The sequence below is a fragment of the Xenopus laevis genome, chromosome 1L (assembly GCF_017654675.1).
Source record: "Xenopus laevis strain J_2021 chromosome 1L, Xenopus_laevis_v10.1, whole genome shotgun sequence".
In the NCBI taxonomy this organism is placed as follows: domain Eukaryota; kingdom Metazoa; phylum Chordata; class Amphibia; order Anura; family Pipidae; genus Xenopus; species Xenopus laevis.
In genome coordinates this window covers 192,609,036-192,622,051 of record NC_054371.1, presented here as the reverse complement: position 1 = coordinate 192,622,051, position 13,016 = coordinate 192,609,036, and the positions used below count along the sequence as shown (strand labels likewise).

At 35.2% G+C, this 13,016-nt stretch overlaps 1 protein-coding gene across 3 annotated transcripts in view; it reads right to left on the bottom strand.

Moving 5' to 3' along the window:
* The window catches only part of ttc37.L (tetratricopeptide repeat domain 37 L homeolog), a 61,672-nt gene that overhangs the window by 31,001 nt on the left and 17,655 nt on the right, over positions 1–13,016 (bottom strand). For all 3 annotated transcript variants that reach the window (XM_041580877.1, NM_001093102.1, XM_041580878.1), the window contains 8 exon segments: positions 12,224–12,364; positions 12,032–12,133; positions 11,656–11,795; positions 8,392–8,478; positions 7,161–7,264; positions 6,695–6,821; positions 5,407–5,586; positions 2,386–2,510 (listed from right to left, as the gene is read on the bottom strand). In XM_041580877.1, coding sequence (XP_041436811.1) covers positions 2,386–2,510; positions 5,407–5,586; positions 6,695–6,821; positions 7,161–7,264; positions 8,392–8,478; positions 11,656–11,795; positions 12,032–12,133; positions 12,224–12,364 — 1,006 coding nt within the window.

Here is a 13,016-nt window from a genome sequence, read left to right as displayed (position 1 = left end):
TTGCTGCTGTCAAATTATTTTGTGTTTTCAAAGGGAACTACAGGCATGGCATCCGTTATCCGGAAATCAATTATCCAGAAAGCACCAAATTATGGAATGGCTGTCTCTCATAGACTCCATTATAATCATATAATACAAATTATTAAAAATTATTTCCTTTTTCTCAGTAATAATAAAACAGCACCTTGTACTTGATCCCAACTAAGATATAATTAATCCTTATTGGAAGCAAAACCAGCTTTTTGGGTTCATTTAATGTTTACATGATTTTCTAGTAGACTTATGGTATGAAGATCCAAATTAAAGAAATATCCGTTATCCGGAAAACCCCAGGTCCCAAGCATTCTGGATAACAGGTCCCATACCTGTATATCCTTAATTATTTAATGCTGCTAATTTCTATCCAAAAGTAATCTATCATTTACTAGACATTTAGTGGGTTATTTCTCAAAGGTCGAGTTTTAAAGGTTTGTGAGATTTTTTATACCTCAAATTAACTTGAAACTCAGTCGTTTTCCTATTCAAGAAAAAACTCGAATCTGTGAAGTCGGGCTGAACAACCCGAAAACTTGACTTTTCAAGTTTAATTAATCGAGTTTTTGAATAGCTTGAATTAATCGTGTTTTCAAGCGAAAAAAATCATGAAGGCTATTAACATCTTCAAATGGTTGAAGGAATCTCTGTCATTGACTTCTATATGACCTTGACAGGTTTTAGCTAGAGTATTTTTGGATTCAAGACATTTGCAGGTTCGGGGTATAATAAAAACCCAAAAAAATTTTAGTTTTTTTTTTAACCCGAAAAATCTGAGTTTTGACTTAAATCGAAAACTCGAATTTGTGTGTTAAAGATCAACTCAACCTTTAATAAATAACCCCCTTAGATATCCACTCAAACATACATTCTGTATATGTGTGTGATAAAGTAGGTCATGCATAGTCTGACTTTAGCTGCCTGACTAATATCTGGTCAACAGACCAGATACCGATCAGCAGGGCCACCATTAGAAATCACAGGGCACGATACAACAAATTTTCTGGGCAACCTGGGCCTCACCCACCCCAAATCCTGCCCACCCTACACCACACAGACATCAGCTGCAGCTCCTTTCGTGGCTTTGGGTCTTTTTAGCAGCTTCGGCGCACCAGTACTTTGGAGCACCGGGACTTCAACACTTCGGCTCTTCCGCAGGTGAGGCACAGGTGGGGCGCAGGTGAGGCACATCTTCGGCACTGTCAAGGGAGCCTTGATATTTAGAAAAAAGTGTGGCACAGCTGGGCAGAGTACCAGCTGTGCCCCCTGATGGCGCCCTGCCTATCAGGCATGATTAAATATCTCATTGTAAGAGACCATTAGAAGGACCTGCATTGGCCAGTTGATGTGGCCAGACTCTCTAGGCAGGTTTGTATGATTCCTTCTAATAATTTTGGCCTCAATGATTGGATCAGGGAGATTTGGTCCAGCATGTGGGCGGCCAAACTGAGCAAAAACCTGTTCATTTTGCAACCTCTATGCTTTAGCAACATCAGCAGAAACTATAAAAAAAAATGTGTTCAATTTACAGGCTCCCAAGAACAAAAGAAAAATAATTTGGCCCAAAAACAGAACCTTTTGATAATCAGCTAATAACTTCATTACTTCATTATGCAATAGGAATTCCATACTCACTATACATTAACCATTTTTCACAGTATACATCTATTTATAGTTGTATGATGACTTTTTATCCCATGAAAGAAAACTGATCTGTATATTATGATTATATATTAGATAACGGAGTGCACATAGATTCATCTTGTACATCATGTTTTTATATGGTCATGAAACTCCTCTGTAACTTATAATATCCTTATATTTTATATATATATATATATATAAATAAATAATTTAATTCACATTTTTGGATAAAAATAGTTTTTTGTTGTTTTTTTTGGGTCATTAAAAAAATTAAATTTTTTGGGTTTTTGTAAAAAAAAAATTAATTTTTCAAGATTTATTATATTCCGAAGCTGGAAATAGCACCAATCCAAAAATATTCCAGCTAAAACCTGTCGGTCATGTAGAAGTCAATGGCAAAGGTCGCTTGAACCATTTCAAGATGTTAAAAGCCTTCATGATGTCTGGGTTGTTTTTGATGGGTTTCGCTCAAAAACTCAATTAATTTGAATGACTCTTGAAATCGCTATTAATTCAAGGTTTCTGGTTGTTCACTCTGAATTCTGTGACTGAAGTTTTTTCCATTCGACTTTTTACTTAAATTAGAAAACATTAGAGTTGTGAGTTCATTCAAGGTATAAAAAACCTCAACAAACTCCTAAAAATTGACTTTTGATAAATAACCCCTTTAAAGACAAGAACCGTGTAGCCAATGTAAAAAAAACTTACTCAGACACTGATTTGGAATGCTGACCAACTCTCAAGTAAAACAGACCTCTTCGAAGCCAAGCCCATTTAGCTGTTCCTGCATCTGCTCTTTCTGTTACACTTGTTAAAATGGCTAAAGCCACGTCCTGTAAAAAAATAAAACAAATACAGACAATTGTAGATGATTCATCTATTATTCAACTGCCATATTGGATTTCTGGAGTCAGAAGTAGAACAATGTATTAAAAAGTCTCAAGCTGAAACAAGTGAAGGCAAGTATGGGCTATATTATTTAAAAAACCTTTTATTCAGAAAACTTCAAAATATGGGAATGTCATTTTCAATTGAGTCCAAGCAATGAATTCATTTTTTTTGATAGATTTCGTTTTTTCTCTGTAATAATAAAAAAGTTATTTTTACCATACCCGGCATTCAGGACCCCTGTTAATTATTGTATGCTACCAAGCATTTAATTTATAAAGACCACAGACCATTATAACTCATTTAAACATTATCTGCATTGTTTGTCACAAAGATGTATATGTGTATATATATATATATATATATATATATATATATATATATATATATATATATATATATATATATATATATATATATATATATATATATATATATATATATATACACATATATATATATACACATTCAAAGTCCTAACGCACACCATCCATGAGAGACTCCAATGATTAGTCACATACCTGGGTGCTACGCTGAAAATAGCTGCATTATCCAATTTCCACTGACAAAAGGTGCACACCAGGATTTTTCAGTTTAAAACTCCATATTTATTAAATAGATTTATCAAGGTCTTGATAAAGGTCTTAGAAAAAGACCAAAACGTTGGCCGGTTCCTGTTTTAAATCTATTTAATAAATATGGAGTTTTAAACTGAAAAATCCTGGTGTGCACCTTTTGTCAGTGGAAATTATATATATATATATATATATATATATATATATATATATATTATAGATACATCTATCTCTCTATATGTATCCATCTATCTATATGTATCCATCTATCTATATATCTCTATATCTCTATATATATGTATCTATGTGTGTGTATGTATATGTATATATATATATATATATATATATATATATATATATATATATATATATATATATATATATATATATATATATATATATATATGCTGTACCGTATATCTGTAGTGCTCAGGTTCCTTATAAATGAACACTGATAATCAAACTGAATTAAAATATGCACCACAGGGTTCTAAAGAAAACAAATTCTGTAGACTTCTGCATTCTAATCGCAAAAGGTTTTTATTCTTTAAAATGAATAACTGTGACAGTGGGGGAATACAGTAAAATAAATAGGTTGGCTTAAGTGTGTCAAAGGATAGTTGTATTCAAAAATTGAGATAGAACCATCTCTTCGGAAAAGCCAGCAGTGCTTCAAAATGATTACAGCTATTAGGTGGGGGATCAGCAATAGAAAGAAGAAATAAAACCAAGCAAACAATTTCAAGGCACTTTGGGTCCACCATTGCAGAAAAATCTTCAGGAGAGCAAGAAAGAACCTGTAGAATTTTTATCATACTTTTTTTTAAAAAAAAAACATTAAAATGGGTCCAAAGGTAGAAAAAGGATTAAAATATTAACACCAAATTAAACCTGTGGTTGTAAAAAATAATGTGGAATTGTAGCAAATCATAGTGGCAAGAATTGATTGATTTTCTGCACGGAGATCCTAGGGTCTATTCCAAACAGCAAGCTATATGCATGTAGTATATGTGTACTCCCTGTGTTTGAGTAGGTTCCTTCCAGGGGCTCCTTCCCTTCTACAATTTTAAAATATACTGGCACGATACCTGGCTCCTAACTCCTAACAAACTATCATCGGAGTTAATCAGTTGTATTGTTATATTTGTACAATATTGGTTATTGTATAAATATTCATAAAACTAGTAGCCATCAGACTATTTAACTCTTCAGGTTTTAAAGGAGTGTTCCATGATCCATTTAATTATTTTCTTTTACTAAAACTTTTTTTCTGGCTCCTTCTTTCCTTTAAAATGTTAAGAACAGACTATGGTTATTTGTTGTACATGATTTTATTCTGTAAAGATTTATTCATGGCAAGGGTACTTGCTTGGACATGACTGTGGTTAAGCTGGCCATAGATGTTGAGATTTTTAAAAGATCAGATCCTGATCGTGAGACCACGATCTTCTCAGAACGATCGTACGATCGTACGAATCTACCATCAACTAAAAAGACCAATTAACCAGGAAAACAAAGGGGAGCTGCCTGCTTGGACCTGCAAACATAGAGAGATTGCACTGGGACCGACAAAGATTTTTTGACCTGGCCGATCAATTTCCCGACAGATGTCGGCCGAAAAATCGTAAGATGTACGATCGTTCGAATACCACTAACCGCACGATAATTTCGAAGGATTGGTCGGGCTTCCCTAAAATCGGTCGTTCGGCAAGAAGAATCGTCGCGTCTATGGGGACCTTTACTTGTGCTATATGGTTTTAATCTACAAAGGTTTATTTATGGCAAAGGTACTTGATCAGGGCCTGAACATAAGCCCAAAACATATCATTAGTGCCATATTGTAACCTTTCGTTTCTTGAAACTGAGTTTGTCCCACTTTAAGGGTAAGGTCACACCTGGAGATTCCGAGAGATTTAGTTGCCCGGCAACTAATCGCCTCTTCTTTGGGGCGACATATCTCCCCAAACTGCTTCTCCCAGTCTTCCCCCTGCTATAATGAAAAACCGCCTGCGACATGGCACTCGTGGCACTTCGTTTTCCAAAGTGGCCTCCCAAGGAAACTTCGAGCGACTTCGGAAAACGAAGCACCACGATTACCATGCCACGAGTACCATGCCGCAGGCGTTTTTTCATTATAGCAGGCTGAAGACAGGGGGAAGCCATTCAGGGAGATTAGTCACAACTTAACTCCAGACAGGTAAGGAAAACTGTCCTACTTAGAAATGTAATTGAAAACTACAACAACCACAAAAAAAAGATACAGTACCATATCTCCTAGCTCCATGCTCAGATCAACTGCGGCTGCACCAGCTTCACCATCCGAGTCATCAAGTTCAAATGCTTTTTTGTAGCAGCCACGTGCTCGGCTTTTATCACCAGCTACTTCACTGTAATAATGACCTAGATAATAAAACGCTCTAGACATAAAAGGGTCCATTTTGGCAGCCTAGAAAACATGATGATTGTATTAGTATGTAAAAAAAAAAAAATCATTAATTCACCATAAAACATGCACTTGTAATTCAGGAAGTAAATTAGTACAGTGTTATAAAAACCTTATAATTTCTTGCACAGGAAATTTTTATGAGGGATGTACCAAATACACTATTTTAGGATTCAACTGAATCACAAATATTTTGTAAAAGATTCAGCTGAATACCAAACCTGAACCCTAATTTTTATATATAAATTAGGGAAACAAGGACGAAGAGAACATGCATGGTTAAAACATTTTAAACTTCCTTGTTTATGTGGGAAAAGTCACAATTTTTTGGATTCAGATTCGGTTCTGCCAGGCACTTGGATTCCGCCGAATCCTGCTGAAAAGGGGAGAATCTTGGCTGAATCCCGAACCGGATCCTGCATTTGGTACATCCCTGGTTTTTATATTAAAAAAGAATGTAAACCATGGGTTGGACCATGGCTGCCAGAGGCATCCAGTCTGGAAGACATATGAGTTATTTATTTCATTTTCTAATTTTTAGTAGAGTGAGCTAAAATAATTGCTGGGTTTGGTTAACTGAACTGGTTTACTTTAAAACTTATTTTTATTTAATTAGCCCCTAGGGGGCTTAATACATCCAAACTGTTTTGCTTAAAGCAAGATGTATTTTCGTAAGCTTCATGACATGGCTCCACCTTAAAGTCCACCCTTGCTTTAAAGTACACGTCTATTTTACCATTTATAGTGACTTTAGAATTAATTAATACAGAGATAATAAGAAGACATCAGAAATATACCTTTTGATTTTTTTCTGTTAGATACAAATTGACATGAATAATTTAGCAGACTATAAAATATTAATAGCTCACAATAATATAGGATTTTACAATTATCGTTACTTAATTGTTAGTGAAGGATTTTTCCAATTTAATCATGGAAATAACTAAAATTTGGGCATCACGATTGCTTCACTGAAAAGGTTAAAATTAGTTATTGGTTATTTTTTAATATTGAAAATTTGATTTCTAACAAAAAAAAAAAGCAAGAAGAAAAGGAATTCTTATGAGTAGAGGATTTTAGTACTAGTAAGAATAAAGAGAGAAATGGATACCTTTAAAAACTGGGTCACAGCTTTCGTTTTGTCCCTCCTTGTCTCTTTGCTCATAAACCAATAATTCAACCCCAGATAATAGTGATACACTGCATTTTCTGGCTTCCTCTCAAGAGCATACTGCAAACTGAGAAACACCATAGGGTTTGGTGAAAATAATTAATGAAAGGTAGGACGATATTTCTCATAATACAATGCTACGCAATATGTTGGAATTATATAAATACATGTTAATAATAATAATGACATCATATTTCCACTTTAATACAGCTATCTCAGTACACACATTCTCCCAAACCTGTTCAGTACCACTTTCTTTTTTAACTCAACTTCAATACCCTGCCACTTCATTCACTATAGAAAACATAGATAATAAAGTGTTGGAAACAATATAAAGGAGACAATATATAGCTGTATGCACTCCTGTATAAAGAATTTCATTATTCTAATAAATTGTAATACACACCTTATTTCTGCAGCAGAGTAGTTTTTCTGAATATATTGAAGCAGACCTTCCAGAAAATGTCCTTCAGCCAAATGTTCATGTGACAGTCTAAGCTCTTCTGAAATCTAATGGGGCAGTGACAAAAACAAAAAAAAAGCATACAGTAAATGGAATTGGTTAATAAAAATATAAACCAAGCACTCACAGCTTGACTAGCCTTAAACGAACAGTAACATCAACAAATGAAAGTGTTTTTAAGTAATAAATATATAATGCAGTGTTGCCCATCACTGGTAAAACTGCTGGGTTTAAGAAACACTACTTTTGGTTATTTAAATAAGCTATTGTGCAGCAATGGAACAGCTATCCAAAGGAGAAAAGGCACAGGTTACACAGCAGATACAGATAATAGGTTACAAAGCTCTGTAGAACATAATGGTGTTATCTGATATGTGAATAGGTAGCTGATGAGGGGGCATCTCCATGCCTTCCCATGCCTGCCCCCCATGAACAGTGCTGCCGAACAAATGCATTGCTGTATCTATAGGGGCAGCTGGAGGTGCACTGTACCCTTTACAGTACCCTGTACTTTGAACCCTGTTTGCCTTAAATTACATAATTTTATTCAGGGAATTTTGCTTCGTGCAGTTCTTCCTAAGTAGCTGGGGGCCTTAGAATGACACATGCACACTTCCTACTCTTAGGCAACAGTGAAGAGTTATACCTGATACAACCAGGTGCATTCTGCAACGTTAATTCTGCAAACATGTCTTTGTGTTTATTGATTTCATTCACCTAGATATAGTTAGTATAAGTAAGATATATTCAGAACTAAAAAAAAAAATCACATGTAAGTTAATTTTGTTTAGGTATTTAACCTTAAGAGGGGAGTTAAAAGCAGATGCCAAGCTTCGTTCATGAAGTAAAATATAGATTAAGATTGGATGAATAAAATTAAATGAATGAAACTGTATTCATGTTGATATCGGCAGCAACAAAACGTTGAGAACACTCCCAATACCTTGATCACAGAGAGATGAAAAAATATGCTTATTTCACAAATAAAAGCACCAAAAAAGTACTTATGGGAACACCCACATTAAGTCTTTATAAACACATATTATATATAATTGCTCAGAAAGAACAAATGAGCAAACAAACTGCACTTAAAACTATTTTATAACTTTAGTTAGGTAGCATTGTGTGCAGTCATTTTATCTGATACAAATTTAAATATAATATTGGCACAAACCTTTGAAGCTACATCTATACAGCCTTTCTTTAGATAAGCTTGTCCTTTAATAGCACAAATTTCTGGATTATTATCTGCATTAGAAATCTAAAAATGAAGACATGAAAGCAAAAGGTCCATAATAAAAGAAAACATAAACACACAAACTACATACTGCAGGACTGAAAAAACATGAGTATTTCAACATTATTCCACAAAACAATACTAACAAGAAGCTATTATAGGATAATAAACCATGTGTTTTACTATAAATTATATTTTTACAAACAAGATTACATAATAATTTTTGTCTATAAGGAATGGGGCAAGCATTAACTCAGAGCACATAAAAGTTATGTTATTTACTCCATTTTTTGCTTTTTCAAAAGTTCTTCTGTTGTGGTCTAGTGAAAGGGAAAACTTTGCAAGTACTTGTACTTAGGCTTCAAATAGGCCTGGTACAGCTTTAGTGCATTTAAGAACCATTGTCCTGTTTAAAAGTTAATTCACTTACACCCAACTCAAAAGGGATTGGGTGTCTGCATAATACAGTGAAAATCTCCTTTTGATCAGTGTGCACACTATGGGGCACATTTACTTAGCTCGAATGAAGGCATAGAATAAAAAATACTTTGAATTTCGAACGTTTTTTTTGGCTACTTCGACTTCTAATCGAACGATTCAAACTAAAAATCGTTCGACTGTTCGACCATTCGATAGTCGAAGTACTGTCTCTTTAAGAAAAAACTTCAACCACCTACTTCGCCACCTAAAATCTACCGAGCATCAATGTTAGCCTATGGGAAAGGTCCCCATAGGCTTTCTAGGCAATTTCTGATCTAAGGAAAATCGTTCGATCGATGGATTAAAATCCTTCGAATCGTTCGATTCGAAGGATTTAATCGTTCGATTCGAAGGATTTAATCGTTCGATACGAAGGATTTAATTGTTCGATTCGAAGGATTTAATCATTCAATTGAACGATTTTTCCTTCGATCGAACGCATAGTGCTAAATCTTCGACTTCGATATTCGAAGGATTTAACTTCGACTGTCGTATATCGAGGGTTAATTAACCCTTGATATTCGACCCTAAGTAAATGTGCCCCTATATGTTCCTATGTAAGTCACCAAGTTCAGAATAGCCGGAATATTCTCACACCTGAATTTTTCCAACCATTTATGAACATTCTTGTTTTAGTGGTTTTAAAGTTGTTTAAAACTACCCCTATTTGTCTAAAATCAAGAAGGCCTTGTAAATATATTAAAAGAACCTTATGTAAAAGCAAGAATGAAAAAAGCGGGGGGAAAGTATACCAAATAGCTTGAAAATGGACCAATAGGATTAATGCAGCTCCCACTGACTTCTGTAGGAGTGTGACTTTTGTAATAGAGATTTCCGTGGTTTTTACACTTTATAAATCTTTCTTTTTTTTTTGCATTTTGTTTATTTTAAAAAGCATGAATTTTTTAGAGAAAAATTCCATTGGTGAAAAAAATGTGAATGTTATTAATTGGGGCCTTTAATTGAGCAGCAGTTGGATGTAAGGATAGTTTTTCAGTGGTCAGCAATTTTAACAATTAGTTGTTAGGGGGATACATGGTAATATCTGTTGGACTAATCTGTGCATCACAGCTCTGGCAGCAGGTCAGAGTTTACCATAGAAAACAGGCCCCTTTGATTAAGGTTATCAAATTAAAGATCAATATGAATCCAAGCTTCTGTCCCCTCCTTATGTTACCCAAGGCATTATTACTTTTCTAAGGACAGTATCCTATAATAAAAAAAAAAAACTGTCCCTAAAGGAAATCATCGATAGCAGTCTTGAGTCTGTCAGTGCACCCCTACAGAGTTTTGAGTTCTAGTTGCTACTTTCTACAGACTATAAATGAGTTGCCAGCATTATTAAAGGGATTCTGTCATGATTTTTATGGTGTAATATTGGTGTGTAGGCAGCCATATCAGGTCATTTTGCCTGGTTATGTGCTTTCAGAAAGAGCTAGCACTTTAGGATGGAACTGCTTTCTGACAGGCTATTGTTTCTCCTGCTCAATGTAACTGAAGGAGTCACAGTGGGACATGGATTTTACTATTGAGTGTTGTTCTTAAATCTACCAGGCAGCTGTTATCTTGTGTCAGGGAGCTGCTATCTAGTTACCTTCCCATTGTTCTGCTGATGGGCTGCTAGTTGGAGGGGGAAGAGAGGGCGAGATATAACTCAAACTTGCAGTACAGCAGTAAAAGAGTGACTGAAGTTTATCAGTCACATGACTGGGGGCTCCTTGGAAACTAACAATATGTCTAACCCCATGATTTAAAAATATAAAAATAAGTCAGTTTGCTCTTTTGATGAATAGAAGTCTGCTTGGAGCAACACTATTAACTGATGAGTTTTAAAAAAAACAAAAAATTCCCATGATAGTATGCCTTTAAGATTACAAAAAACAAGCTGATGCCTTTACAGCAAGCTTTGAGGAAATTATGGGACAGATGAATCCAAAGTCAAGTTTCTGTTACTCCAGCTCAATTTTGATTACAAATGCAGTATATTCCACAGGTCGAACTCACTTCAAATGAAAACGTTTTTTTTTTTTTAAAGTTTGATTTTTTTTTTCTCCTGTGTAAATTTTATTTTTCAAATTGAATATTTTTACCCTATACACCATGTAAATTGCAACAGTGTTTAGTTACATCCAAATTTTTCACCAGGTCTAAAATGGCTGAACCCAATTTATGGTCAGAAAAAAATCTTTACTTGAAAAAAAAATTATCTAAATCATCACAATGCCTCCAAAAATGAATATTTTATGTCTGATGAGAAAACTTGGGAAAAAAGTGAGATGAACTGAGAAGAAAGTTGGAAAGTTTCTGAAATTTTTATGAATCAACCCATCTGTGGGTGTAGCAAAGAGCTTTCTCTACGTCTGTTGCTTTCATTTGCACTCTCACTGTGATCAGGATAAGTGCAGGGTCATTTTGGCACTGTAGAAGATATATATGGCTGAAGTGTTCATAAAAGCACTTACTGTATATTTTTACAACTCTTTTCTAGAACCTTTCTGTCCACAATAAGCACTGTAAGACTTCAGGCAATTACAGTGAAAAAAGGAAAACTAAAAAGTAAAGGGTTGTGTTAGAAAAAAAAAAAAAAAACTTTTTTATAAGTTTTCTTGGGCTTTCTGCAAGACAACTGCCACATCACACAAATGGCTTGAAATAAAGCTGTTAAAGTTTATGTCATGAAAAAACAAAAAAAAGCTGTTAGATAAGCAAAGTTAGCTGTACCTGCTCAAGGGCTTTTAGTGCTTCCTCTGCATTGTTTGAGCTGTTGCCTTCTACTAACGCTTCTGCCTTCAACCGAAGAGCTGCGTCTTTTTGAACAACGGTTTGAGGTGCAGAATTATCTTGCGTGGCACCATTTATTGCTGAACAAATTAAGATAATTACTTTGTATGACTTTTATTCTGTATAAAATCACAATGAACAGTATGAAAGAAATAGATAGTCATTGTATTTTCCTTGATTCATTAAAATAAGACATACAGATTGGTCTGAAGATTTAAATAACACAGTAACAAACTTCCTGGAAGTATTTAAAAATACAAACATTCAGGGACAATGAAATTTGCTCAAACCCTGCAAAGAGATTTTTTTCTGTTACCTTGATCACAGGATACAAGAGCCTCAGCATACTTGTGTATTTTCAGTTGAGCCTGTGCCAGGCAACACCAAGCAGAAGGGCAGCAGTTCACGTCTTTCAGCCCTGGAAACAAAAAACAGCAGTTGTACTGGATATTCCCTCATCCATTGTATTGGCGAGAATAAAAACACCTAGCACATGTGATTCTTTTACCTTTAGATAAGTTTTCTGAAGCCAGTACATAATTTCTGTCATGTAGAGCTTTGATCCCCATTCCAATAAGTCCAGGCCCATTCAAGGGATCAAGTTCTAGAAGCTTGCTGTAGCAACATATAGCCTCTTCAGTGATATCACCTAAAATTGAACATTGATTTCCTTTTTAGATAGCAGTATATGGGGTATGGTCACACTGTGAGATTCGGGGCGACTAATCGCCTCTTCTTTGGGGCGACTAATCTCCCCGAACTGCTTCCCCCTGTCTTCCGCCTGCTAGAATGAAAAACCGCCTGCGTCATGGCACTCGCGGCGCTTCGTTTTCCAAAGTCGTCCGAAGTTGCCAAAGGAAACTTCAGAAAACGAAGCGTCACGAGTGCCAGGCCGCAGGTGTTTTTCATTCTAGCAGGCGGAAGACAGGGGGAAGCAGTTAAGGGAGATTAGTCGCCCCAAAGAAGAGGCAACTAAACCCCCCCAAATCTCACAGTGTGACCTTACCCTAAAAGCACCAAACAGAATTGTTATGAGTATCTATCCGTGGCCAACTGTAATCACTTTTTCACACTGTTACAGAAACATCAGATTAAAACATTTCTGAACTGTTGTTTTCACCACGAGCACGTAACTTAATTTTAAAGTTCAGTGTAAAACTAAAAACTGGATAAATAAAAATTGTTTCTAATATAGTTAGTTAGCCAAAAATGTAATGTATAAAGGCTGGAGTGACTGGATGTCGAATATAATAGCCAGAATCCAACTTCCTGCTTATCAGCTCTCTAACTCTGAGTTAGTC